This window comes from Hemicordylus capensis, chromosome 8 (assembly GCF_027244095.1).
Source record: "Hemicordylus capensis ecotype Gifberg chromosome 8, rHemCap1.1.pri, whole genome shotgun sequence".
NCBI lineage: Eukaryota > Metazoa > Chordata > Lepidosauria > Squamata > Cordylidae > Hemicordylus > Hemicordylus capensis.
Window position 1 is genome coordinate 2,481,370 of NC_069664.1, and position 27,687 is coordinate 2,509,056.

General features: G+C 47.7%; 1 protein-coding gene across 6 annotated transcripts in view; it reads left to right on the plus strand.

Annotated features, from left to right (window-relative positions):
- The window catches only part of AAK1 (AP2 associated kinase 1), an 87,807-nt gene extending 61,031 nt beyond the window's left edge, over positions 1 to 26,776 (plus strand). For 2 of the 6 annotated variants that reach the window (XM_053269190.1, XM_053269189.1), the window contains exons 14-22: positions 4,076 to 4,299; positions 5,356 to 5,513; positions 6,789 to 6,905; positions 9,401 to 9,490; positions 16,081 to 16,182; positions 19,012 to 19,125; positions 19,703 to 19,813; positions 22,952 to 23,056; positions 24,268 to 26,776. In XM_053269190.1, coding sequence (XP_053125165.1) covers positions 4,076 to 4,299; positions 5,356 to 5,513; positions 6,789 to 6,905; positions 9,401 to 9,490; positions 16,081 to 16,182; positions 19,012 to 19,125; positions 19,703 to 19,813; positions 22,952 to 23,056; positions 24,268 to 24,362 — 1,116 coding nt within the window. In that variant the 3' untranslated portion in view covers positions 24,363 to 26,776. The remainder of the gene's footprint in view (positions 1 to 4,075; positions 4,300 to 5,355; positions 5,514 to 6,788; positions 6,906 to 9,400; positions 9,491 to 16,080; positions 16,183 to 19,011; positions 19,126 to 19,702; positions 19,814 to 22,951; positions 23,057 to 24,267) is intronic. The other 4 variants (XM_053269191.1, XM_053269192.1, XM_053269193.1 and 1 more) reach the window with 4 other exon arrangements.
- Positions 26,777 to 27,687: the final 911 nt, after the last annotated feature.

Here is a 27,687-nt window from a genome sequence, read left to right on the forward strand (position 1 = left end):
AGATGGAAACAGCTATGCCTTCAGCATTTGCATTTTGACTTTGAGATGCCGCCCCCACCCGCTGCTACTATCACATCTTGTTTTTGACACACCTCCTTTCATTTTGAAGTTTGCCAGGCAGCATTGGGTGGGTTGGGGTGGGGTGGGGTGGATCTGCTGTCCAAGGAAAGCAACCCTCAGGGCCTCTGGGAGCCACTGTGGCTGGGGATGATGGGAGTTGTGGTCCGGCAGCAGCAAGGGGGCCGAAGGCGTGCAGCCCTGCTTTAAAGAGCCGGGAACTGCCATCCGAAGAGGTCTCCGGACTTCTTCTGCTTTGCTCCTGGGCGATCATGTGGCAATAGACGGCATCTAACCAACCAGCAAACACTGCCCCCCTGCCCCTATCTAGCCGACAGGAGTTTGCCACTCCTGTGGGCAAGCGTTAGTAACCGGGCAGGCTGACCCATGCGGTGTGCCTGCTCGTGCTGCATTTTGCAAACCGTTTGGGAGAGCTTCAGCTGGTGCAAAAGGAGGCTGCCCAGATTGCAACGGAAACCCACTAGGATCCTGGGCTGTGGCTTGTTCTTAACTGCCTCTGTGTTAAAGGGACTGGCTGCTATCTTGTTAAAATGGTTCTTAGCATGTGGCTGCTGCTGCAAACCACCTGGAGATGTTTTGTTACTGAAAGGTGAAATGTAAACCTTGGAAACCCGCTGCTGAACTTCTCTGATTCAGCTGCACAGGCTCCGTAGACCTAGCCTGCCTTCAGCGTCCTGAGACCAGGGTAGCTTTGTGAGACCCAGCCCATTCGATGTCTAATGGCAAGGTTTATTTTTATTTACTTGTTTAAAATATTTATACCCCGCTCCTCCAGTACACTACTGCTCGGGGCGGCTCACCACATTTTCTTTCTTGCACGTCCTGAAGGGATGCATCGAATTCAATTCAATATCTTTGTTGCGTGCAGCAGCCAGTATTTTGAATAGGAATCTAGAATGTGTGATGGTCCTTACTGAGCATTCTCTGAAGGGAGGAGAGCTGGTCTTGCGCTAGCAAGCAAAGCTGTTTTGACCTGAATCCAAGACTAGTTTCCCCCCAAATTTTTTGGTATTAGAAATCAGGAGCTTGTCCTAAATTCAGAGTATTGTTCTTTTTGAGTAAATGCAGGTATAACTTGTATTTCACCTCTGCTTTTTAAAGGGACCATCTTATTCAGAGTCATCTTCGATTCGGGTAAATGCAGTATGAATTGTCCCCTTTGCCAAGCAGGGTTCATGATGGGAGACCACCTGTGAGCATGGCAAGGTATTCCTCTTCGAGGGTGGGGCCGTGCTCTGTGGAAGAGCATCTGCTCCTTGCTTGCAGAAGGTCCCAGATTCACTCCCTGGCAGCATTTCCAGACAGGACCGGGAAAGACCCCTGCCTGAAACCTTGGAGAGCTGCTGCCAGTCAGTTTAGACAGTGTTGGGCTAGATGGACCAAGGGTCTGACTCAATATAAGGCAGTTTCCTATGTACCTGTGGGACTTAAGGAGGGCAGTTCCATGGTTCTTTGAATAAGAGGAGCCCTGCCGAAATGGAATAAGAGGTTATTTACTCTGGAATCCTGTTGTGGCTAGCAGCTGTGGTTAGACCATCCCTCAGTCTGATATTGTCTTGAAACAATCTACTCCAGTGGCTAGCCCTACATCTTGTGGCGGTGGGTTCCACAAGCATGAAGCCCTTTCTTCCGTCCCTCTCCACTCCCCTGCCCATCAGTTCCTCGGAGTCCTAGATTCTGAGAGAGGAAGAAAAACATACCTTCACCCAATTTCTCGTCACTGTGCATCATTTTATAAACCTCGGTCATGTCATTCTCCTTTAGTTTCCCCCCTGCTAAACCAATGAAATCCCAAATCCTGCTTTGTGTAAGGATCCTGGCCTCTCCTTCCTGTTCCTCAGCACTGGGGAGAATCCAGTGTCTGGGCCAGGGGTTCCCATCCTTGGGTCCCCAGATGTTGTGGACTACATCTCCCATCATCTGCAGCCACAATGGTCTTCAGGTAATGGGAGTTGTAGTCCAACTGGGGAGCCAAGGCTGAGATTAGGAACCCCGGTGCGGGGTGGGGGGGACCTGCAGGTGAATCCCAACTCTCTGTTTTAACAGACTACAAAATAAATGAATACTCCACTTAACCACTATATATAATGTACGTGTTTGTCCCAAGCAAATGCACTTTGCTTCATGAGAAGCAGGGTTTTCCCTGTGCCTAGTAAAGCAGCTGCCTGCAGTATAAAAGGCGTGGGAGCGTGCCAAGGAGCCCGCTAACCTCCTTGCAGATTGTTGGGAATGAAATCTCACATACTCTTCAAGGGTAATCATTCCTCTTTTGTTCCTTTTCAAAAATGGAAATGCAGCTTCTTTGGCTGGCTCCTCCCCCCGCCCCCCCCCCCCGCCCCGAAAAGGGCACCCGGCCTATGAAGAAGGAGGCATTAAATACATTCCAGCTGGAGCGGTCCTTGCACTCAGCTGTTCTTGCTGCAGAGTTTTCCTCGAATGCCAAAGGCCCTGTGTGTCAGCAACCCATCTGGTTTCAGGAGGAGATCTGGAAGGAGGAATTCCTGGTGGGAGGTGAAAACAGGAGAGGTTTCCTGCCACCACCCTGGAGTGAACCAGGAAGGGCAAGTTTCAAATTGGTGTTTGGTCAGTGAGATCTGCCAGTGCTCACTAAGTCTGTTCAGCCTGCATCTCCTCTGAGGTTTACAGTGTGCAGAGGGGAAATGACTGGGCTATCAAGCCAGAGGTTGCCGGTTCGAATGCCCACTGGTCTGTTTCCCAGACTATGGGATACATTGGGAGGAGGCAAGAGTAAACTCCTCCTGTATTCTACCAAAGACAACCACAGGGCTCTGTGGGCGCCAGGAGTCGACACCGACTCGACGGCACACTTAACCTCAAAGGAACTGAACTGTGAAGAAAAACAAAGTCTGTTTGAGAGCATCGACGTTACATCCTGTCTCATTCCTGTATATGTGTATGCTTTCAGGGGTGCAAGTTGTATTATGCTTCTCAGTGACTAGCCCAGGGTTCTCAACCATGCGCCCCCCCCCCCAGATGTGGTTGGACTACAACTCCCATCATCTCTAGCCACAGTAACCTGTGGCCAACCACATCTGGGGACCCAAGGCTGGGAAACCCCTGTACTACAACTGATTGCCAGGAAATGTAGGACGGACAAAAGGAAGAAGAACTTGCCCACACAGCACGATTAATCGATGGAATTCTCGGCCACAGGATGTAGTGATGGCCACCAGCTTGGATGGCTTTAAGTGGGGCTTCAAGAAATGCATGGAGGGCAGGTCTATCAAAGGCTACAAGTCCAGATGGCTACAGGCTCCCTCGAGGCAGGATGCCTCAAATGCCAGTTTCAGGGGAACTATAGCAGGAGAGGGGGCTTCCCAAGGCCCCTCAGGTGAGCCACTGTGGGAAATAAGGTGCTGGACTAGAACAACCTTGGTTTGTTCTTATGACGAGGTCAAAGACATCCAGGTTCAGACCTCCACTGAGCCTTGAAGCTCTCTGGATACCTGTGGGCCAGTCATCTTAACCAACCTTGCACAGTTGCTGAAACGCTGAAATGGGGGAAATCCCCATATCCCCCCGACCCTGAGACTCCTTAGAGAAAGGGTTGGATACAGATGTGATGACCTCCTCCTCCTCATTATTATTAATTGTGTGTGTGTGTGTGTGTGTGTATAATATTATTATTATGATTATAGATATTAGATACTGCTTTTTAATAAAAGTTCTCAAAACAGTTTACATACAAAAATAAAGAGAAGCATCTTTATTTTTGTACGTAAACTGTTTTGAGAACCTTTGGGATACATCTTTGTCCCGCAAAGGCTCACAATCTAAAATAAGGCTGACACCAGCCACAAGCCACGGGAGGGATGCTGTGCTGGGGCTGGATAGGGCCAGTTGCTCTCCCCCTGCTAAACATAAGAGACTCGCCACTTCAAAAGGTGTCTCTTTGCTCCGTTAGCAAGCTCTTGGTGACCATAAACCCAGCTAGAAAAGCGATATCAACTGTAATACAATTTTTCCTTCCTCAAAGCAAGCGCCTCCACGCCAACAAAGGGCCTCGACGACCCCTCCCTCTGCTCTCCAGGGCCAGAAGGCGGGCTCCCTCACGCCCCCATCCTCCCCCAAGACACAGCGCGCCGGGCACCGGAGGATTCTGAGCGACGTGACTCACAGCGCTGTCTTTGGCGTCCCAGCTAGCAAATCGACGCAGCTTCTGCAGGCGGCGGCCGCTGAGGCCAGCCTCAATAAATCCAAGTGAGTGTTGGGTTCTCTTCTCTGGCCTCCTCTTGGTTCGCTGGCTGCAATATTGGACGGGGGGGGGGGGGACGTAGTCTGAAATATCTAGGCCCTTGAGTGGACCCCTGGTTGCCTGTTTTGGAGTTCAGATTCCTCTGGTATTCGATTGACATGACACCAACGCGCTTGTAGCCATTCTGCAGTGACCCTGGCGCCGATGTATGCGTATGAAGCACTTTGAGGGAGAATTCTGTATGCAAGAGTCCTAAGGCTAATTAATAGAATGATTTATTAGACGTTTATATTAATATTACTATAGTGTTTAACAATGCAACTTCAGACGAGCTGAATGAGGCGAACCAAATCCAGCCACACCATCACTCCATGCCCCTGACTCTGCCTGGTTTCCCCAAGACCACGATGGTAAACAATAAGAACAAGCGCTCAAAGTCCTTTGCCTTAGACAAATCCACGGAGGGCAGGTCTCTCAATGGCTACCAGTCTGATGGCTATGGGCCCCCTCCAACCCCAGAGGCAAGATGCCTCTCAGTGTCAGTAGCAACAGCAGGAGAAAGGGCCTGCCCTCCCCTCTTGCCTGAGGGTGTCTCAAAAGCATCTAGTGGGCCACCGTAGGAAACAGGATGCTGGATTAGATAGACCTTGGGCCTGATCCAACAGGGCTGTTCTTGTTCTTATGTTAATGCATGATATCCTTACATCAAGTTTCTCAAACTTGCACCCTCACTCTTGGCCACTGTGGCTGGGGATGATGGGAGTTGTAGTCCAACCACAGCTGGAGGACTGAAGTTGTATGGCCCTGCACTACACAGTACTGTATGCCTGAAGGACTCCTGGTATCTGTCTGTCTTGTTCTGCCGTGTCATTGCTATTTCTGCCGTGTCGTTGCTTGGATGCATGTGCACAAGCCCTCAGATCCCCTGGTCACATCTCTTTGCATTGCCTGTAGTCATCACAATGGCTTTCTGGGAAGCCGGGGGGCTTTCAAACCAATGGGAAAGCCTGTTTGGCTTGCGTGAACGTTTCACTTTCCCCTGGTGGTGGCTTCCTCCCTAGGTCTGCCTCAACTACACCCTCTGGGTCCCCCAGAACCTCTCAGCAAAACGTCTACAACCCACCAGATGTCTCCACCTGGAACCCTTTTGATGACGACAACTTCTCCAAGCTCACCGCAGAAGAGCTGCTGAATAAGGATTTTGCAAAACTAAGTGACGGTGAGTTGTCGATCAGAAAACAGAAACTGCGTAACAGGGTTGTTTGAGAGGAAGAGGTAGCCATAAAAATCTAGTGGAGCTCTGGTGTGACCCCGAGAACACACAGCCTGACTTGTCTGAGGCTTTGCCTGTTTGCTCCAGCAGCCAAGGCCAACATTAAAGCAGGCTGGTTAGGGTTGGGTTCCCAGATGTTGCTGGACCGCAACTCCCATCATCCCCTGCCAGAATGCCCTGCTACCATTGTGGCTGGGGAGGTTGGGGTCAAACAAAAGGTCCCCTTAGCTCACTCTCAGGAGGTCCCCCCACTTCCTCCCGAGTCAACCAGGAACACCAGGGGGCTTCTCAGTGTGGCAGCAGCACCCATCCCCTGCTGAAGCATCTTAAAGGCTGGCCTTCATAGCCCAACAACGAATAATTGGCCTGTTTTATTACAATCCGAGGTCAACTCAAGGCTTCTGTACTTGCTTGAAGTCTTCGGTATTGTTTTCTAGGAGAGGAGGAAGGAGGTTTCTGGTTAGGCCCTGCTCAAGTATGGAAGCAAATAATTGCAACTGGCCACATCTGGCATTTGCTGGCCAGCTCCCCCTAAAATAGACATGTATATTCCTGGGAGTCCGCTAGCCATGGTGCTGTGCAGCCTGCTGGTGCTCAGTGCCGACATGCTTAATCAGAAACACTGTCGCATGACAACTCTCCGGAATATACGGTCTGTTAATACAAATCTGTTGCCTTTCTGCCTGGGGTGGCTATAACTGCCAGCAGGCCTTCTCCACTTTTGTTTCTCTAAACCTTTCCCAAAACTACTGAAAGTAGTTTATTCTTTGTAGGGGCCTCCAAGAAGCTTATGTCATAGAATGGCAGAAAAACATTTATTTAAAAAAAAATATGATTACAGTTCACTTGAAACTAAAACAAAACCCTAACTCGGAGCAGAGGCCCACTGAAGTCTGTGGCTGTAGCGAGGAAGCCATGTGGAGTGAGTGAGTTTGTTATATTTATGGTCATTGACTAAAACATTGCATACAACAATGATACACAAAATAAATAAATTTAACTGTTTAAGTGAATTTTAAAAAACAATACAGTAAAATACAACTACACTACAATTTCACAACTGATTTTTTAAACAGTCTGAGATTCTTGTCCTAAAAATATTGTGGCTGCCAGGGTGTCATTCTGGCTTGCCGAGAGCAGTGCACGGGGATGGGTCGAAAGTGGGCGCAAGTGGGTCGCCATGCCCGGGCCCCCTTGGTAAACAGATCCTTGGCATTCCAGGTAAACCGCCAGAGAAGCTCGGCAGCTCCACTGAGAACCTGATCCCAGGCTTTCAGCCAGCACCTTCAATAGCGCAGGCAGATGCGTTTGGTTCGTCTTCTCTTGCACCGGTGCCAGGTATGCCTGGGTGGGGTGGGGGGTGCGTGGGGGCTGATCTGCAGCTCCACCCACGCAGTACAGGGGGCTTTCCCAGTGGAATTGGTTGGTTCTGGTCAGCCTGAATCCTGTCCCGGCTGAAATGAAGAGTTGTGTGTGTGCGGGGGGGGGGGGCATCTGGTGGGGTGCAAGGATTTTTGAGTTGCGCAGTGGTCAGCTGCGTTGGGGCTGGGCCGTATGCAGATCCCAGTCTGGAGAGGGTGTGTTCTCTGTCCCTGGGGTTAGTTCCTGGGATGGGGATGGGGCCGTAGCCTGGGGCAGAGCATCTGCTTGGCATGCAGAAAATCCCATGCTCGGTCCCTGGCAGCTCCCCCAGGTGGGGCTGGGAAAAACGTCTACCTGAAACCTTGGGGAGCTGCTGCCAGTCGGTGTAGGCAAGACTGGTCTGGCTTGGTAGCAGACAGCTTCCTGTGTTTCACTGCACCTGGGGATGATGGGAGTTGTAGTCCGTCATCACCAGTGGTCTGACTCTGTGTAAGGCACCTCCATAGGTGTGGATGTCTGCCTGCTGGACCAGGCCAGGGCAGAGAGCCAGACTGGGCATCCTTCCACCAGGCCCAGCCACTAGCAACCACCGGGCCTCTTTCTTTCCTGACAATCCTAGGCAACTTGCACTGTTGCACACCCCTCTGTTCTTCTGACTCTGGAGAGGGGTTTGAAGCCTGAATGCACACTGTCCCAAGTAGCTCCCTGGGTTTGTTCCCAGCCTCAAGCCCTGGAGCTCCTGCCTCAAGACTTCCGTGTCCAGCTCCACAAACGTCTCCCTCACGCCACACTCCTGAAGTGCTTTTCTTGAAATGCAGGAAGGGGCTGCACTGAAAAGCAGAGAGGGAAGGTGGCTGAATGTGGGGGCCCTTTTCCTCCTGAGGGATGAGCTGTTGGACTATGAGGCAAAGTTGTCCAGTGAATACAGAAACTGGGGGTTGGCTTAAAGCTCATACTCAGTTCCAACTGAACTGTCCGGTAACTCCACCCTAAAACTTCCAGTTCCTTCTGCTGGCTCAAAGATAGCAATAGCAATAGCACTTACATTTATATACCGCTCTATAGCCGAAGCTCTCTAAGCGGTTTAAGCTCTCTAAGCAGCATCTCTCTAAGATGCTGATCCTTCTCAGAGTCCAGCCCTGATCTAGCCCCATCTGACCTCCATGAAGTTTGGCTGCGTCTCTGCAGAACCTGGCCAACTTATGCAACGGAGGGAGGCTCTTGTTGTGTGCCGAGACCACCTGGGAAGGCGGCAGCCCTTGAGGAACTGCTGAAGACCTTTTGGATGTGTTTGCTTACACATCCTCGTGCTGGAAGGATATCGCGTAGCGGTAGAGCACCTGCTTTGCATGCTGAAAACGCCAGGCTCAGCCCCACTGGCCTCTCCAGTTAAAAGGAAATCCCAAGAGAGCAGATAGGAGCGGACTAGGTGGGCCAGTGGACCGGCTTCATGGGTTCATGCTCTGAAGCTCCTGCTGTTGCTGCACTACGGATCCCATCACCCCCAGCCGCAATTTATTCAGCAGCAGAATGAGAGCCAAGGTTGTCTGCCCCTGGACTAGGCCATGACCTTTAAATAATGATAATAAATAACAATCAATGCACTTTTATTTGTTACCTGCCACATAACAAATTGTCCTCACCATTTGGCAGTTCACAACACAGCATTAAAACAGCAAGTAAAAATCAAAATTTAAAAGGCCGGAGTAAACAAAAAAAGCTCTTTAGCTGGCGCCTAAAAGGACAAAGTGATGAATCCAGGCGCTTCGTCCTGGTTCCTCAGCCTAGGGACCGCACTCATCTGGAAGAGCTATAGTTACAGTTCTGTAAGCTTCTTCTTTTTCTTTTCTTTTGCAAAGTAAATGGGTCTTGTGACTCTTGAACCTGACCCTTATGATGCAAAGCGTTTCAGGGTTTTTAATTCGTTTTAATTCTTTTAATGTTAACCTGGTTTTCAGGGTTTTAATTGTTTTGATAGTTTAATTGTTTTTTAAGATGTTTTTAAATTGGTGGTTTATATTTGTATTTCTGTTTTAATTGTTTTTAATAATTTCTGTTTTAATTGTAAACCGCCCTGAGCCAGCTCAGAAGGGCGGTATAAAGATCAAACAAACAAATAAAATAAATAAATCGTTGCGTGGAGGTGGCGGTGTGTCCTGATGCCCTTGGAAGAGGAATTGTTGGTTTGGGTTCTGCTGGTGGCTGGGTTACCTTGGATAGAAACCCCTCTCTCATGTCTGTTTTGCAGCCCCTTTTTGCCATGCGGGACAGAAATAATGGCAGTGTGCTGAGGGGGCAAAGCAGAGGAGCAGAGCAGTGGTACGCCAAGATGCAGGCTGCAACTAAACAACTCCTGAATGCCTCTTTAGTGTCTGTTTGCTGTCTCCTGTGCTCTGCCTGACATCTTGTGTTCTCTCTCTCTCTCTCTCTCTCTCTCTCTCTTTCTTTCCTTTCCCCTGCTGCTCTTCCAGCTGAAAAAACAAAAGATATTCTGGACTCTAGCCCTCCACTTCTGGCTGTTCCTGATCCTTTCATTCCTCTTCCACTGTCAGAGACACCAGGTAACTGCAACTTGCATATCTGGAGGGTAAAATGGCAAACAATCCCAGGATTTGCCACTTGGATTGTGCACTAAAAGTATTGCCACATCCAGTGCAGCTTGGGTGGTCTGTGCAGTCGGGCTGGCCATGCCACATCCATCCCCTCACTCCCCGCAAATGTTCAATAAGTGAACTGGACCTATATGCTGCCTCAGACTGTTTGCGCAACTGTTCCAGTATGTGGGAACCTTTGGGAATGGCGCATTCACCTTGATGCTTGATGGGGATTGGACCAGCTGGGAAAATTCCAGGACTCCTAAAATGTGTCACTGGTAGCTTTTTTGGAGTATCGATTCAGCTCTTCTGCCAGGCTGGTGCCGAAATATGGGGTGGTGCTGCTCCTGAGAATCTTACTTGTTTTCCTGGCCTTGATCCTGGGCATGAGTTAGGAATGGAACTTGCTTTGCCAAATATAAAAAGACTCTGTCTGATTTCTTTCCTTCCCAAATGAGCAAGCCATGAATTATTTAATCTGACTTATCCAGTGAGTGCCAGTGGGGTGTAGTGGTTAGAGTGGGCTGGGAGTGTGAAGAACCAGCTTCCAATCTCCACTCAGCCATGAAGTTTGCTAGACCCGACTAACCGACCTGGTTGTGAGGATTCAGTGGGGGCAAGGGGAATATGTATTCCACCCTGCACTCTTTTTAAGAAGGGCAGGATAAAAATAACTTAGCCCAAATACTGAGTATATAGCCTGCAGTCTCCCAAGGTCTTGGCCCAGGTAGCAATATATAAATTGCTACACTTCCTAGTTCCAATGACTGAGCACCATCCTGCCCTCTCCCCAGCCACCAAAAGCCAGCTTAAATAAAATGGTCTTTCAGTGCTTCTCTACGCTCCCTTGTTGTCTGTGGTCTATAGGAGGAGAGCTGGTTTTGTGGCAGCAAAAACATGAATTGTCCCCTTAGCTAAGTAGGGTCTACCTTGGTTTGCATTTGGATAGGTGACTTTTCCCTTAGGGGATGAGGCCATAGCTCAGTGGAAGAGCATCTGCATCCTTGCAAGCAGGTCTCGGGTTCCCTCCCTGGCGGCATCTCCAGGTAGGGCTGGGAGAGACTCCTGCCTGTAACCTTGGAGAGCTGCTGCCAGTCAGTGTAGACAAGACAGAGCGAGATGGACTTAAAGGTCTTGGCTCCAATGGCCCTTTTTCATGTGTCTTGACTTGACACATAGTGGGGGTGGGCTTAAGTCAGACTTTCTGGTCACTCTTTAAGGTTATGAAGGAACATAGTGGTGAAGTTGTCTCTTAAACCAATGATGAATTATGACCTAGCCAGCTATCTGGGGTGTGACTGAGCCTTGTGTCTCGTTCTGAATTTTAGCGGCAGTACATTGCAGTGGTTGAATCATGGAACCAGCTGAACATTGGACACCATTAATCCAGGGATTCTCCAGCTTGGATGCCCAGATGTTGCTGGACTTCCACTCCCATAATTGCCAGCCACAGTGGCCATGGGTCGGAGTTGGAAGTCCAGCAAGGTCTGGCGGTCCCAAGTTGGAGAACCCCTGCATTAAACACATGGAAATGCTCTGATCTGCTTCTCCCCCATTCCAGTGAGTTTCCACAGGAGACATTTCTGGGGAAATTGTCTCCTTTGGCATCCCCTTGTGGTGGTATTTGCGATTCAAGGAGCCACCACCACGAATAGGCGTTGAGCTGAAGCTGGACTGGTGAGAAGGCCAAAGGCAGCCAAACGTCTGTTTAAAATACTGGAATGTTCAGGCTTGTAGCACTTATCTTTCCATGCCTTAGTGTGGAATGGAGCCCAGTTCCTTTTAATAAGCTTATTGCTGGCTTCACCACTTGACCTGTCAGAGAGCATTTTATTTTGCTCCATGCACCAGACGCTGGTCTTGCTCCACTCATAGGTCACCCCCATGCAGTGCTGGCCCTGCCGTGAGGCAAGGTGGCAGGCACTGAGTAGCCGAAGAGCTGCGTGCCCCAGCCTGAGCCCTTCATTGCAGAATGCCTTGGCACCAGCCTATCCTTCTGTAGCAACTTTCTCAAGCCTTTCCCCCAGGGTGTTTCCTCCCCGCTCTCTAGTGATTTCTTTTCTGGCAGGGCTGCGCATTGTGCTTCAGTAGTAACACAGAGCGCAGAAGCAATGCAAGATTTGTTGAAGTGTGCCTGTTGATTTTCGGTGCTTCACAAATAAAATTGGATGACCGATGGTATTCGGCACAGAACTCCGCTTCCCCAACATCTGTTTTCATTTTCCTAAAGAGGAGAGCGAGCTTCTCGTCCTCGGGCTTTGAAGCACATCTTTGCAACCGCGTGTGGGCCAAGCCGGTGAAATCTCAGTGGCCCTGACTTTCAGTGACTTAAGGAGAAGGCTTCTGTGCTCTTGCAAAGCCCAAATAAAACTGTATTTAAAAAATTAACTGCAGATGAAATTGCACAACACAAGATTCTGCACCATTTCTGCACATTACAGACTTCAGCTTCCCTTGGTGCAGGTTTTGGACTGAGATTTTAAACTTATTTGTGTAGGAATGACATATTTACCACCCTCTCTAGTAGTTCTTTTAAAAAGTCCTCGTATTGTACAAGTGTTGCTGCTGTTCTTTACAATGTAGTGGCTGGATCTAATCTATTCCGTTTTAGCAGAACTTGCAAAATGCATGGCCCACCTTTTTGATCCATTGACACCCCGTAGGGCTAAATGTGGAATCTGCCTCTTTGCCCTAGAGCAGTCGCTTGGGAAGACCCCATGGAGTACTCCTTGGCCCTTTGCATTCCTGGTCCAAATAGGCTCTTTGTGTGGGTTCTGACTAGGTAGTTTTCCTTCCCCAGCTGATGTCCGAAGAAAAGGACTGTGCTGCTGTATGCTTTATTGAAAACAGTGGCTCCTTTTCTTTCCTTCCCTGGTTGAAGAGTGAGTAATATCCTCCAAGGTGTGCATGGCATGCTCCAAGTTTTGACTCTCTTTTGACGGGTGCATCTTGAGGATTCCAAGTATGGTTTGCTGAAATTCACTTTGGCTGAGCTTCTGGGTCCCACCTCGCTCAGGATCTTTGATGGGATGTTTACATATTTGTTTTAGATCTTTAGCTGAAGCATACTGATGGCAAGGGATGGTTTAGAAACCAAATTCTCTCTGAGAGTGTAATAAAAAGATTTTAATTAATATTTAAGATCACATGCTGGATAAACGAGGCGTAATCCTTGCCCACTGAAAGCTTCTCTGAGGGCTGGTTGCCCTCCTAAGAAGAACATAGGTACACTTGAAGTTCGCCTCTGTTTTGGAATGAGGAAGAGAAGCAGCAGGCAGAATGAGCTAGACCTGAGGCTGTCAAACTGGATGGACCCATAGCTCAGTGGGAGACCACCTGCTTTGCATGCAGAAGGTCCCAAGTTCAATCCCTGACAGAGCATCTCCAGCTAGGGCTGGGAGAGATTCCTGCCTGCAGCCTTGGAGACGCTGCTGCCAGTCAGTGTAGACAATACTGAGCTCGATGGACCGAGGGTCCGAGCAGCAGTTCCAAACTATTGTATGTCCCTTGGGCTGTACCCTGACTAGGGAGCTGGGCATGGTGGGGCTGGCTTATAAGCAACATGTTTCAAAAACCACAAATTATGACCAGTAAGCCGATAAGTGTGTATGCATGAAGTGAACTCTATGGAAGCCGCCCTTCTGCCTCTGTGATAGATGTGTGCTTGCAAATGTGTGTCTGTTTTTTGCATTCATACTCTAACTTTAGCTTGACTTTTCTTGAAGGCTCACCTGTAGATTTTCATTTCTATAATAAGAAAGAAAGCCTGAGGTATGTAGCTTTAAAAAGAAATGACCTAGAGGTTAATTCCATATGTATAGATGGGGGATTCTTAACCTGGGGTCCCTGGGCATTTTGTGGGGAACACCAAGTGATCTGTGGAAAATTAAAAATATTATTGGAGGCAGCTCCCCAAAACAATAATTTATAGCCAAATAAAGCATGTCATTTGTTTTTCTTTCATGTTAATTTTGCCTTCACGGTTGAAAAGAGACACCAGAGTGGAGTTAACTATCCTGTGTCCCTTGCCCTCCACCTCTGCTTCATACTAGTGCCTTATGAAAATATATGTGGGGTGAGGCGGGGGTCTGTAGGTAATGCCTGAGGATCTGGAAGGCCCACAGGCACAAAAGGTGAATCATCCCTGGTATAGACAGCACAGACAGTGTGTTCTTCTTTATTTAAAGTACATGCAACATGCCTTTTTCTGGGAGACACAAAAAGCTCAAAGTGACTTACAAGGATAAACTTTAAAAGTGGTCACTCAGTAGCCACAGAACACAATAAACCATTAGCAAAGCCTCATAATGCCAAAGGCTGCAGTAAGTGAGCTCAAAGGCTTTCCTTAAAAGCCAACACTTGGCCACATGTGGGGAAGCAAACAGATTCTGCATGGACAGAGCGCTGATCCTGGAGGACCTCTCCAGTTGAGACCTCTTTTGGATGCCCTGTGCACTTCCAAGTTTTCCTTTCTGGGATCTCTTTGTTTCTCTCCTGCAGATCTTGGTTTCTCCATGTCCATGTGCCAAATCAGCCTGGAAGAATTTGCACACAGCTGTTGTGAGATTCAAAGCCTGCTTAATGCAAATTGGCTAATTGCAGACCTCCAGGAACTTAATTTGCATAATGCATAATGCATTTGGGCTTGGGGGGACAAAAGGCAGAGATTTCGTGTTGGCTTGTGGGAGATTCAGGGTCACAAAAAGAGATGTGTGGCTTGATTTTTCTCTCCTTTGTGACAGAGGAGGGGGGAAAGTCAAGAGCTGACTTGGAGACAGCAGGTGCAGCTGCTTCCCTTCCACTCGAAAGAGGAGGGGATCTGCCTTCTGCGTGAAATCAACGTCAGCCAGGCTTGCACAGTGTGGCTCTGGTGTCTGTGATGTTGAAACGTCTTGACCCAAAAGCTCTGAAATGCTAGGGCAAACCTGGCCCCCCACCTGGGAGAGTGTGTGTGTGTGCAATAAACCCCTTTGGAGCCCACCATGCACTATGTCATCCGTGCAAACACGCCATCAGAAACAGGAGAGCTGGTCTTGTGGTAGCAAGCATGATTTGTCCCCATAGCTAAGCAGGATCTGCCCTGGTTGCATCTGAATGGGAGACTTGATGTGTGAGTACTGCAAGATATTCCCCTTTGGGGATGAAGCCGCTCTGGGAAGAGCAGAAGGTTCCAAGTTCCCTCCCTGGCAGCATCTCCAAGATAGGTCTGAGAGAGACTCCTGCCTGCAACCTTGGAGAAGCCGCTGCCAGTCTGTGAAGACAATACTTAGCTCGATAGACCAATGGTCTGACTCAGTATATGGCAGTTTCCTATGTTCCTAACAGCAACATAGCTCAACACTGCCAGATTTGAGGGTGGGGAGGGGGGGCGGGTTTGCAGAAGTGAAGTGAAGACCACTTTCTATGCCTCTGGGATCCCAGAGCATGGGCTGTTCATTCTTTGCCCAATGGTTTGAATTCCAGTTCAGCTGGATTCTGAGTTCTTCTCCTGGCCATGTGTATTGGGCGGCACTGTTCAGTCAGGTGTCAGCCGCTTTGCCCCCAGCCCACCCCACCCTCGAGGTAGCTCATCTCAAGCATGCTACATTTGCAAAGATTTTGTCCACTAACACAAGGCACTTGCGCAGAAACTGGAGTGTGCTGTGTACTGGTCTGGGTTCATGATGCTCTGTGTTCAGCTGGAGCTCCTGCAACCCGACTTGGGCACAGAAGTATGTTGGAGTTGGGGCTTGCTGCATCCCAGGCCTGAGAGCTGGGGGGTGGGTGGGGGGAAATAATGTGAATGATGCACCTTTTTTTTGGCTGCTGTTCCTCTTCTCTCTCTGCCTGTTGACTGACTGAAGGGGTGGCATGTGCCTCTGAGCCTGCTCTCTCAAGCCAGCTAGATCTCTTTTAGGGTAGGGATGCTAACGTGTCTGATGTGGTCAACAACTCCCATGGAACAACAGGCACAACTGCCCAACATTATTTGGCCACCGTCTTGTTTCTGGAATAGTCGTGTCAGCTTCTTGTTGAACAGTGAGTCATGGAAGGTCTGTGAGCTCTCTAAGAGAGGACTCTTTCATTGCCCTATAAGTTCTTCTGTCCCCTTTGCTAAGCAGTGTCCACCCAGGCTTGCATTTGAATGGGAGACTCCATGTGTGAGTACTGTAAGATATTCCCCTTGGGATGGGGCCGCTCTGGGAAGAGCAGAAGGCTCCAAATTTCCTCCCTGGCAGCATCTCCAAGAGAGGGCTGAGAGAGACTCCTGCCTGCAACCTTGGAGGTGCCGCTGCCAGTCTGTGTAGACAATACTGAACTAAATGGACCAATGGTTTGACTTGGTATATGGCAGCTTCCTATGTTCTAACCAAAATGTTTGTGTCCTCTAGGCAAGAAATACAATATTTACGGCTCTGCATGTATAATATGATAAAAATGTCACTCTTAGTCTTAGTTATTAGAGGAGCAGTTTACCCTTTTGGACAACCTGTGTTCTGCTTTAACCAACCTTGTTTTGTTTTGCTTCCTTCCTGCCTCCTTCCTTCCTTCCTCTCCCCACTCTGCCCCCTTGCCAGAAAAATTGATTGAGGGCCTCAAATCTCCTGAGCCTGCACTTCTGCTCCCTGATATCCTGCCTCTTGCTGATCCCTTCGGTAGCACCTCCGATGCTGTGAATGGTAAAACCCGAAAGCCTCTCTGGCGTGTGTCTGTCCTGCATGTCGACCTGTCAGCAGTGCATGTTTGAACTGTAGCAGAAATGTGGGCAGAGGCCAGCCGGGGACCCAGGTTGTGCAGCATGATCTTGGGGGGGGGGGGGGGAGAAATGGAGCATGCTGTTGAAATTCCCTGTCTGCACCTGAGGCCAAGAACTTGGTTTTCCAACCTTGGTTCTCCTACTCACCTGTCTTCCTCTCTCCTCTGCTCACCCCAAGAGAGAGACTTGGGCCAGATCTTACACCTGCAGCAGAATGAAGTTGTGGTAGTCAGCTTGATTACAGTCTCAGACCAGACAGATCTCAATACAAACAGCCAATAATCATTCTGGGAGAGCAATCAGGTCTTGCTGAGTTCCACAGGCAGACAAGCAAAATTTGGCAACATTAGAAGAAATTACATCATTTTATTCACAGAGTAAATACTGAAGATGGAAAAGATCCGTATGGCCTGGAAAATTAATTAATAAAGGTGATATATACTGGGCAGGAATATTTCTATAAAAATGACAATATAACAAAAAACATAAGCTGTTTCGATGGCACGCACACCATATGGGCAGAGGCGAGCTGCATAAGGAATTTTCTTAAAGTTTCCTTCCGAAAAAAGCCATGGATAAAATGTTACAACGAGCTAATGTTAATGCCCTTTGATATTTCAACTCTGTGATTTCGGCTTAAATATTTGGCTGGCCTAAGGCTAAAGGATTGGTTACCCAAACAAACGTCTCTGGGTGTGAGGGGTTGTTCTACTTGCCTTTCCAGGTCTACAATCTGTTGCCTGAGTGCTGTTTTGGCCTGGTTAAAACCCAATACTAGTAAAGCATCCAGCGTAAGTCCATAGGAATGCAGCTTCGTTTGGATGGATCTTTTTCAACTTGGGTCAAAGTAATCCATTAGAACCAAGGATGCTAGCCCCCTTCTCCTCTCCAGGGATTTCTCTGTGGGGCTGCATTCTTTCCCGTGTCTGCATTTGGCAGACATGGCCAGCTTTCTGATTAACAGCCTGAGGTATTAAGGCCTCTATTTGTGTTGTCCAGTTTTAGCTCCAAGACATTCTGAATTTAGACCCTCCAAGCACATGGCAGATGGTGTGTGGGGCAGAGACCGTGCATTTTCCAGGCTGCCACATTTCTCCTTACTTTAGTCCAGGCTTCCCCAAACTGCGGCCCTCCAGATGTTGCTGAACTACAACTCCCAGCATCCCTAGCCACAATTTATGGTGGCTGGGTATGCTGGGAGTTGTAGTTCAGCAACATCTGGAGGGCCACAGTTTGGGGAAGCTTGCTTTAGTCACTCTCATAGGTGACAAAAATTTAAGTTGGTAGCTTTAAAACTTTCCGTTGTGTTATTTGCTTGTAGCACTCAAATAAATAAATATTATTTTTAATCTTTTTATTTTAAAGGAGCTATTACTGTTCTATTAAGCTCTCTTGAAAAGCATGTCAATATTCCACCAGGATGAAAGAGCATCCTTTAGGTTTCTAAGTCAATGAACTTCACAATCTAGGCTAAAGCGAATGGTTCTTAAATCACTTCTTACTAATTTGTAGAGGAAGTAACTTATTCTTAACTGGCCCTCTCCACCCCCAGCGCAGGACCTCCAGTGACTGTTGCTGGTGTCTATCTTATGTTTCTTTTTAGATTGTGAGCCCTTTAGAGACAGGGATCCATCTTATTTATTTTTTATTTCTCTGTGTAAACCGCCCTGAGCCATTTTTGGAAGGGCAGTATAGAAATCGAATGAATAATAATAATCTGTCACCTAAGCCACGAGGTATTTGAACCAGAACTTAACAATTAAACCAAATCACTAGGGACCAGTGTTCCCTCTAAGGCGTGAGCGTGGGCTCACAAGTTTTTTTGTTGTCCGCTCAGTTAATTTAAGATCCCACTCATGTCGAATCAGGAAGGCTCCATTTTGAATGCACGTGTGCACACACTGCCTGGATAGTACCGCCCAGAGCAAAACTCATGCAATGTGAATCTCTAAAACCACCCAATGTGTAGCTGTTTAACATGGAAACATAAACCTCAGCCACTGAACATGGTCCACAGACACCACAACGGAGACTGTTTCAACGTCTCTTTCTCAAGTGGATAAGATGTTGCTAACCAGACGTCCACAGTTCTCAAAGATGATGTACAGTATTCCTTTATGAGTTATGTATGGATCTTTTTAAAGCTTGTAGCAGGCCATAATGGTTGGATGTTTCCATGAATACCGAAGCTGCCATCTGTACGTTTGCTTCCCACTGTACTCTTGCTCACCTTCATAGCTGGGCGGTGGAAAGATCCCCACCCATGAGGCTTTGCATATTGCAGTGACTTGGATTCTCGCCCCAAGGAAATGGCCCCCACCCTGCTAGTGGCATATGGGAGTGGAGCCTCCTCGACCCCAGGAGGACAAAATGGGGTTACACAGATCTGTCCGTGAGTTGGGCTAGTATGCTGATCAGGTTGCCTGTGCTTGGGACTAATAAACCTTGGGCCCTGCTGCACCTGCCGGACTGTGGCTCCCATCACCCCTGACTATTCGCCCCTGAGGCTGGGGATGAAGGGAGTTCTATTCCAACCACTGCAGGGGGCCCAAGTTGTGCAGCCCTGGTCTACAGGAGGGCAGCTACGACATGTTAGCACCCAGACTAGCCTGGGCTTGGAATCCTGATGTAAAGCCTCTCTCTGCAACCAGTGGCACCAAGCCTGTCAATCCAAGCTTCTGTCATCTCTGTTTCTGCTCCTGTTCTTTCTGCGTTTAACAAGTCTGACTTGTGCTCTGCTCTTTTCTTTTATGCCTTCGGAAAGGAAAAGCTGACCTAGCGGTCGAGAGCCTTATACCAGGCCTGGAGGCTCCTGGGCTCCAGCGGGCCCCATCACAGGCAGACTCCATGGCTTCAAACAGAGCAGGTTGGTGGGGCCCCTTGAGCCAACACGGGCAAGGAGGGCAGTCTGGCCCAGTGGGAAATTAGAGGGCGTGAGCGTGTGTGTGTGTGTGCGTGCCTACTGCTCCGGTCTAGTCCCAGCTCTGTGGTCTTCCTGCAAGTTCACTTGACTTTAAAGAAGGAACTTTTGATATAATGAGGAATCCTCTCTAGTACAGAAACTTAAAAGTTCCAACTTGCTTCGTTTAAGGTCTTTGGTGCTACATTGGCTAATGTGTGTGTTGGTTGACCTGCCATCTGACCTGGCTTTGGCCAAAGTGAGCTGGACACTCTTACAGGAAGATTCCTCTCTGCATTTCAAATGTCAATGAAAATGACTCTTGCTTTGTCCTTAGCCTGAAAGAAATAGTCTGAATGCCTCATGGATGTGTTGAGTCCATTCAGAAATGATGGACTTGGTTCCACTTCAATTAAGGCAGCAGCCCTAGTCAAGGGCTCAGGGTGGGCTGGGACACTGTGGCTGGCCAGGTGAGACCGCTAACCAGCTGTTCTGTGTGCTGTTTTCTGCTGCCGACGCTGTCGCTTGCTTAACTGGGGGTCAGATTCTGTCACTGGGGAGGACTCCCTGCTTGACTGCGCTCTGATTCCTAATCCTGCTGCTGACCTTCTGGACGAATTTGCTCCTCTCGCAGTTTCATCCCAAACTCACAAAGGTAAAGCATCTTTTAGCATATACTGTACTCACGGAAGTTGATTGTATCTGGGTTGGGGGACAGACGATGTCCTGGAAATGAAAGCTTGTGAAACTGGTGGTACAATACCAATGTGTACTAGCTTAAGGATCCAGTTTAAATGTTCTGGTTCTTCATTCCCGGAAGGAAGGAAGTGTGTGTGTGTGTGGTGTCATTTTATTTCTCTCTGTCTTTGCACTTAATAAAAATGCACAAGGTGGCTAATACCATAGAAAACCATGAATAATAATATCACTCATTAAATAATCAAAACAATAAGAAAATGTCAGATAAAGCAGTACTGTGTTGTGTCTTGTTTATGTAAAACTGCACCCGAAAAACTTGACGGGCATGGTTTTTATATTACTAAACCTTTTGTTTCATGTGAGAAGTAAAGAATAGCAGACGATGAACCTCCTATTGGCAATACAATGTCAGGGGAGGAGAGCCAATCTTATCATAGCAAGCATGAAGAGTTCCCTTTGCTAAGCAGGGGTCTGTCCTGGTTTGCATTTGGATGAGTGGCTGTCTGCTGTAAGAGTTATGCTCCCCTTAGGAGGTGAGGCCATAGCACAGTGGGAGAGTGTCTGCTTTGCATGCAGGAGCTCCAAGGCTCAATCAAGCCACTCTTTGCTCATCCCCTCCATCTGCAATATAGCGGTGATAATGTGGCCTTTCCTTGAGTGCTGTAGGGATTCCAGCAAGCTCTCTAGATATTTGGAGGGTGACATCAGTGCCAAGATTCTTATGGGTCGTCTAGTAGGGGGAACTGCAATGCCCAGAGCTGCGACTTTGCCCATTTCTCTTGCATTGTCCTCCTTCTTGCCCTCTAAATGTAAGCTTCTTGGGGCAGGGCTGCCAAGAGAGGTGAACAGCCCTGAATTGTCAGTAGCGGGATCCTTTGGTTCCGATATGCAAGGCTACCAGCCTGCACCTTTCAGTCCTGTTGAAGTTGCTCCTAAACAGCTCTTGCTCATGTTATCCTGTAATGTGCCACGGTGTCTCATGGCCGGCAGTAGATAAATTAATCACTTGCCACCTTCGTTAGTGCTTGCTCTTTCCCATTCAGCTGCTGCAAGGCATTCCACTTATGCATAACTGCATGAAGTTCCGGTATTCCCATTTCATAGTGGGCAACTCTTAAATCCATTGATTGTGCAAGAGGTGCACTTTCCTTGTTTTATATAAGCAGCTGGCTGTGAACTGAGCAAGGACCATGTGGATATTTGAGATGGTGAGCCCTTTGGGGATTGGGAGCCATTTTGTTTGTTTATATCTATGTAAACCGCTTTGGGAAATTTTGTTGAAAAGCAGTATATAAATATTCGTCGTCTTTGTTGTCGTCGTCGTAGTATGAATGGATCTGTGTTAATAGCTGCATTGTTTTTGCAGAGCAAGAGGCAAAAAGTAATCCTGTCTGTTTATTTTGATGGACCGGCTCCAGCTTGATCTTATACATGTTCCCAGTGTTCAACAGGGTTTATTTCCTTGTTCCTTCTGAGGATGCTCAGGGGTTACTGTCCTGGTCTTTGAGATATTGGATGGCAGCAAACCCCAGGCTTGATCCAGTGATGTGGTTGGTGGGGAGGGGGAGGAATCTGCTTGCTGTGAATATTTGGGGGCACCCCATGTTCTTTTCCTTGCATAGGGATCTGCTTAATCCTGTGCACCAGAAAGAGGGGGGTCTAGGACACCTGTACATCTTTCTGGCAATAGAAATTATTCCTCTTCTGGAGGGAACACGTGTTGTAACTTATGTTTGCTTTCAGTGGCATTTTGAAGAGGGCTCCTTTCTTGTAGACCTTTGGGGCTTTAACACGTAACTCTTACTTAGTGGCACCGGTGATTATGATGAAGATTAGATACTATTGAACCAGGGGTTCTCGAACATGGTCTCTCCAGTGTCGTTGGACTACAACTCCCATCATCCTTAGCTATAAGTGCTATTGTGGCTGAGGAAGATGGGAGTTCTAGTACCACAATATATGGGGACCCATGTTGGAGAACTTCTGTATTAAGCAATATTGAGACTAACATTACTCATTGTAGGTGGTCAACGTTCTTAATGTCAATGTTTTCTATGTTGCCTTTTGGACCCCAAATGGGCCCATGCTGTTCTGAAGCTCATGTGCAGCTTCTCACTGGCCACGTCTCTTGCGTTTTCTCCCCATCCTGCTCTTGTCTCCCTTCTTGGTGTGCAGAGCTCTGTTGCCAGATTTGGCTTTTTGAAAGCCAAATTTTGGGTTACAGCCCATTTGACTCACGAGTATACCCCTGCTGCATTTGAAGCTGGCCGGGGTCCAGGCTGGGGGGATGCAGAGTCACGCCCAGGCTGCTTCTGGCATCCTGGGGCGATGGAGTTGCCAGAGCTCCCGAGTTCCCTGGCGTCCCAGGATCACAGGTCCGCTCGCTGCGGCTGCTGCTTAGACCTCACAGCTTCATCCAACAACTTTTTCAAGGAAGGAGGTCAAGAGGCCGGGAGTCTCTTGTCAGAATCTGCACTAAAGCTGACATTTCCTGGTGATGAGGCCCCACATTACCTGGAACAACACTTGTCCATCCCTTTTTAAAGTGTGTGGGTTGGCCAGTCAGCCCATAGCCCATCCTTGCTTGCATGAGCATGGGAGGAGCAGAAAACAGGGCTCCATCTCTCGGGGAAGTGCCAAGCGTCTGGCTTCCCTGGTGCTGCTTCTGTGTGAGTCTTCCTGGCAGTGCACCTGCCCAAAGCCTTCTCTGCTCCTTCCTTGTCCCTTTGCTGGCTATGCCTCCCAAGTGGCCAGAAAACCGACCTCGCTCCTAACACTCTGGTGCAGCCTGGCTTCTATCTTCTCCCCCACAAAAGTGCCTCTTGCTTCTTTTTCTCCCATTCCGTGTTATGTTTCATATTTTCGTCCCACTTTCCTCTTCCTGCTTTCTCTGCGTTTTTGTGCTGGTTTTCTTGACTCAAAACTCAGCAGATCCCTCCCAGCCCTGCCAACTTCTAACCACCTGCTCTTTGTGCTGTTCCTGCAGCAAAACACATGACTGCCCATCTTGTTGTTTTGGTGACTTCTAACTGGCTTTCTCTGCTCTATCTTTTTTGCTCCTTTCCCCACTTACATCCTCCCCATCGCATTGCAGAAGATACTAACCTTATATCGGGCTTCGATGTCCCAGAGAGCTCTGAAATGGTGGCAGAAGATGAGTTTGACCCCATCCCTGTGTTGATATCCAAAAATTCACAAGGTAAGCAGGCAGTCTGGAATGACCTGAGATTTCAAGCCCTCGTCTTTATGGTAACCTGTCTGGCCTGTAACCAGAAACCAAGATGCAAATTTATGAGGTCTTCATGCCCCCCCCCCCCGTGAGCCCAACTTTCTTTGGCTTCTGCATCATGCCTGACACTAAATTACCCTTGACTTCCGTCTCTCTCTCTCTGTGGCAAGGGTGTAGGTCCTCCAAGGAGAGAGGAATCGCTCTAGATCTGCCACTGTTGAGTCCTCTGCTGCTATCTGATGGTGGTGACCCGTGTTCCCTGGGCCCATTTAGGTCCTGCTTGTAGCTGTGGAGAGATAGTGTGGTGTGTTTTCTTTTTAATTCCACCCTAAAGAAGGGAATGAGCTGCAGAGATTGTGGTTAGGGGGACTGCTTTGAATCATATGGTTTGTTAAAATCAAGGCCTAAATGGCCAGACCTGAAAGCCCTCTGTTGAACCTGGATTTGGTGGCCCAAAGATTGGCCTGTCCGCTTTTGCCAGGCTTCACACGCACACAAAGGCACCCATCCCCATGCAAGAGCCATCTCTCCCACCATCATCAGCCCTTTCCTGTTCCCCGAAGGGTTTATAATGGCAGCAAAAGAGCACAGAAAATAAGGCAGCTGACCCTCCTCTCCACCAGCGAGGGAAGAGCTGCTGGGGTCTCCTCCGAGCTGAAGGAGAGGTTTGCTTGGGCTTTCACTTCATGTTGTGGTGATGAGTCCTATCCTCTTAGTATCCCCTTGAGTGATGTTTTAAAGCCCATCCTTTGGGAAGGGAGGAAGAATTAGGCTGCTTGTTGTGCGTAATGGGGAGAAGCTACAGGCCTGAGCCCTTGCCCTACCTGTTCACTAAGGAGTGTTACACATGGAATAAAAATCATAGATGATGGGTTGCCAGCTGGCTTCCTTTCCTGCAAGGGAGCAGTTAAAAGAGGTTTGGTGGTTGGAATCTCCTTAAGCCCGGGAAATCTGCATGCAGCAAAGGTAGGGTGTATATTTGGCAAGTTTCTGTGCCCACCTTGGTAATTCTCACCCATCCAAGCCTGCCAAGATTCTAGACTGCTTTCTCTAATTTTTACCCTGCTCTTCCTTTTAGCTTGCTTATAAGCATCCTTTTTAAAAACTAAATTTAAAACAACAACTAACTTTTCGTTTGTGTCTCTTGCGCAATACTGAATTGCTCTCTCTCGCACTTCCAGGTGGGCATTCTAGAAACAACAGTGGAAGTCCTGAGTCCAGCCTCCCCAACCTAGCCAGGTCTCTTCTGCTAGTGGACCAGCTCATAGACCTGTAGCAGCCCCTCAGTAACAGAGGCGGTTTCTGTAACGTACTTAAATCCAACTCTTTTCTCCACTCCCTGTTTTTTGTTTTTTGTTTTGTTTCCAGCGGAGCTAACCTTTTTCCTTGCCGGGTGGTTGTTTTTGGTTTTTGGTTTGTTTGTTTTTAATTAAAATAAAATGGAAGAAGCCCGCCCACCCCAAATTGTGCCCATCCCTTGGGACTTCTCTGCCCTCCTCCTTTTCAGCGTGTCCTTGATACAGCCTGCTACAGTTCTTTGTACATGTCTCTCTACTAGCCCCCTCCCTTAAGGGAGCGCTACTGTTCACTAACCACTTTGCTATGATTTACCCTTTAGCTCCACCAAAACCCTAACTGTGAGTGAATTCTGTGTAACCTATGTATGGTCCCTGCTAGAAATGCATACAACCGAGACGCCTTCTCCCTCTGAAATCCTGTCTTAGTCTAGCGAATGCTAACCAAATTGTATATCAGTGTCTCTTCCGGATTCAAAAGTCAGAAGGGAAAAGGAGAGTGGAAGTCGGATTGTCCCTCCCCAGTGCAGGGGAACCTGTCAGGAAGGCTCTAGACTAGAGTGAGGGTCCTCCACAGCCAAAATTGCAAGACCTGCCAAGTAGATCAGAGACCACAAGCTTTTGAAAGAGGATGTTTTGCTCCCCAACCTACTCTTTCATGCAACCTGCTTAGGAATGGACTGTGCTTTTAAAAGTAATAATGATAATAATAAAGCTATGGAAATTATCCCACGCAAAATAGCTAAAAATGTAAAACATCATAATGTGTTTTTTAAAAAAAAAGCATGGCTAAGATCTTTCTGTTGAACCAACTCTCAGTTGAAGAGGGGCGTGTTGTAGCAACAGATGTATACTCTTGTGAGGGTTTTGAGCTGCAGAGGAATTCTGTAAACTTTATGTACACGTCAGAGTTTCCTAAAGGCAAGTCTCTTCTTTAAAAATAAATAATAACTTGGATTATAGTCAAAATTGGGTGTCTCCCCACCCCCCACCCCTGGTTTGGGTTTTTGCTCTCCCTTTGTAAGTGTGTATAGTGTTGAACACGTAATATGGAGCCATCTTTTCCTTCCCAGTAGACCAATGACGTAAGGTTTCTTTTAATCCTTCAGTCTTTGTAGAGCTCGCATGTACTCCTCGTCAGGCAGTTGAGAGTCAGTGCTTTCCAGCTTAGGTGTACCTGAATGGGTTGTATCTTTTTTTATTTCCACCTTGGTATGCTCAGTTTTGTCAGACTACAACTGGATATAGTAAACTTGTTTTCCCTTGGCTTTTGACCTTCAAGTCCAGAGATAAGTGTCATTCTCCAGATGTTCTTCTGAAGAGAAGGGCCACCCTTACTCCGTAGTGGAATACAATTAGCTTTATGCTAACTTTGTGTATGTGTATGTAGTTGTACTAGTTTTAAAAAGTGCAGTTTTTTCCATGTGTGCAGGTACGAATGACTCCATTTCTAGGTGTTTCAGCCTCTCCTACAAGAAGAAAAGACTTTCTGATGCACCCAAGCTTTCCCCCACGAATCCCATCCAATCCTTTTCCTCCCTGGAATTAGCTTAACAAATTCTGTAAATAGAATTTAACAGTCATGTCAGTTCTGTATGAATCTTTCTAAATTCTACATACATGCATACGTGTGTGTTTGTGTCCATTTTCGTGTTTCTACTGCACTTTCTGGATGATTTATATCAGGGGTTTGCCACCTTGGGTCCCCAGATGTTGGACTACAGCACCCATCACCCCATCCACAATAGTCTTTGCCACTGTGGCTGGGAATGATGGGAGTTGTAGTTCAACATCGTCTGGGGACCCAAGGCTGAGAATCCCTGATCTACATGACAGAACTATGGAAAATGATCTTAGTAAAATTGTTGATAGATCTTTATATTTTTGGGTTTGTTTTTGTTTTATTTTGTTTTGAATTTTGATTCCTAAAGCACAGGCAACTGGGGCTGGATTATGTTGGCAAAGCTTTAGATAGAACGTTGTTGTATAGTCAGATGCTGAAAATATATGGAGAAATGGATTTTTTTAAACAAAGTAACCACCTACTGTATATTAGAAACCAAAAAGAACATTTCTGTGAATTAAAATACTTTTAAAAGAATGTTTAACATTTTAAGTCTAATTGAACTTGTTGAAGAGTTCTGGAAGCAGGATCATGATCGTAACGTGGTTGCTTGAGGGTAGTGCTATTAACTAAGCAACTGTGAATGTTGTGGGGATTTTTCTTTCTCTTTTTTCCTCTTTTGTGTGTGTTTTCCCAAAAATTATTCATGCATCTGGATGGGCAAAATAACACGGTGAAAAGTTAATTTATTCTGTACAGAGGTTTATGAATTGACCAAAAGTCATTGAAATGACGTGTAGCAGATTCTTTAATAAACGGCGCCAGACTGAACTTCTGGGAATGACTAATATTATTAGACTGTTGCAAGAAGTTGACGTTCTTCCTTTAAAAAAAAAAAAAAAAAAAGCAGTGCTCAAATGTAGAGTGGCAAAGCCCTGAACATCCAGTTCTGTCCCTCTCCTCACCCTGTTTTCATTCTTACAGTTAGCAAGTGTTTGTTGCAGGTCTGGCACTCTCATTAAGCAGGGAGGGGCACCCTAAAGCACATCTTCCAGGGTCAAAGGGGCAGCAGTTTGTCCCTTATTTATGCAGTGAGCTTCTGCATTTTTACCTGGGAATAAAACCCCACCGAGCATGGCAGGACTTACCTCTGAGTAACCGTGCATAGGGTTGGGAAGGGTGTTATCTGGATTATCTGCCTTAGACGCCAGATGTGCAGGGCTGCTTCTTGGTTGTGTATTAAACCCCGAAGCTGCATTGGGAGGGATTATTTTCGGGGATGGGGGCAAGAAGAACCACCCTTTCTCAGCCAGCCTGTGCTTTTGTTGCACTGGGTAGTCTTTCTTATGTGATGTTTTAAGAGCCAGTCTAGATATTGTTCATTACCAGGATCAGCATCTGCACGGCAAATTCTCATGGGCATATTGTCCAACAGACCTCACTGCAGAAATCAAGGCCAAACACCTGAGTTTCTCAGTTTCTGCTGGCAACTCAGTGATGTGCCCAACAGACTAATGGTTCGATCAGATCCTGGTTTGCTTGGTTTGTGGGTAACTCATTGATGGTGCACCAAGGACTGAGAAGAGCTTGAGTGTGAAAGCCCAGTTCACACCATGAGTCATGATCTTAACTCTAGGGAGTGACGGTTTGGCTCACCATGCAATGCTGAACCCCCACCCCCACCCCCTGGAGCGGCTTTTGCATTCCTGACCTGGGCAAGTAGACTTCTGTGGTATCCAAGG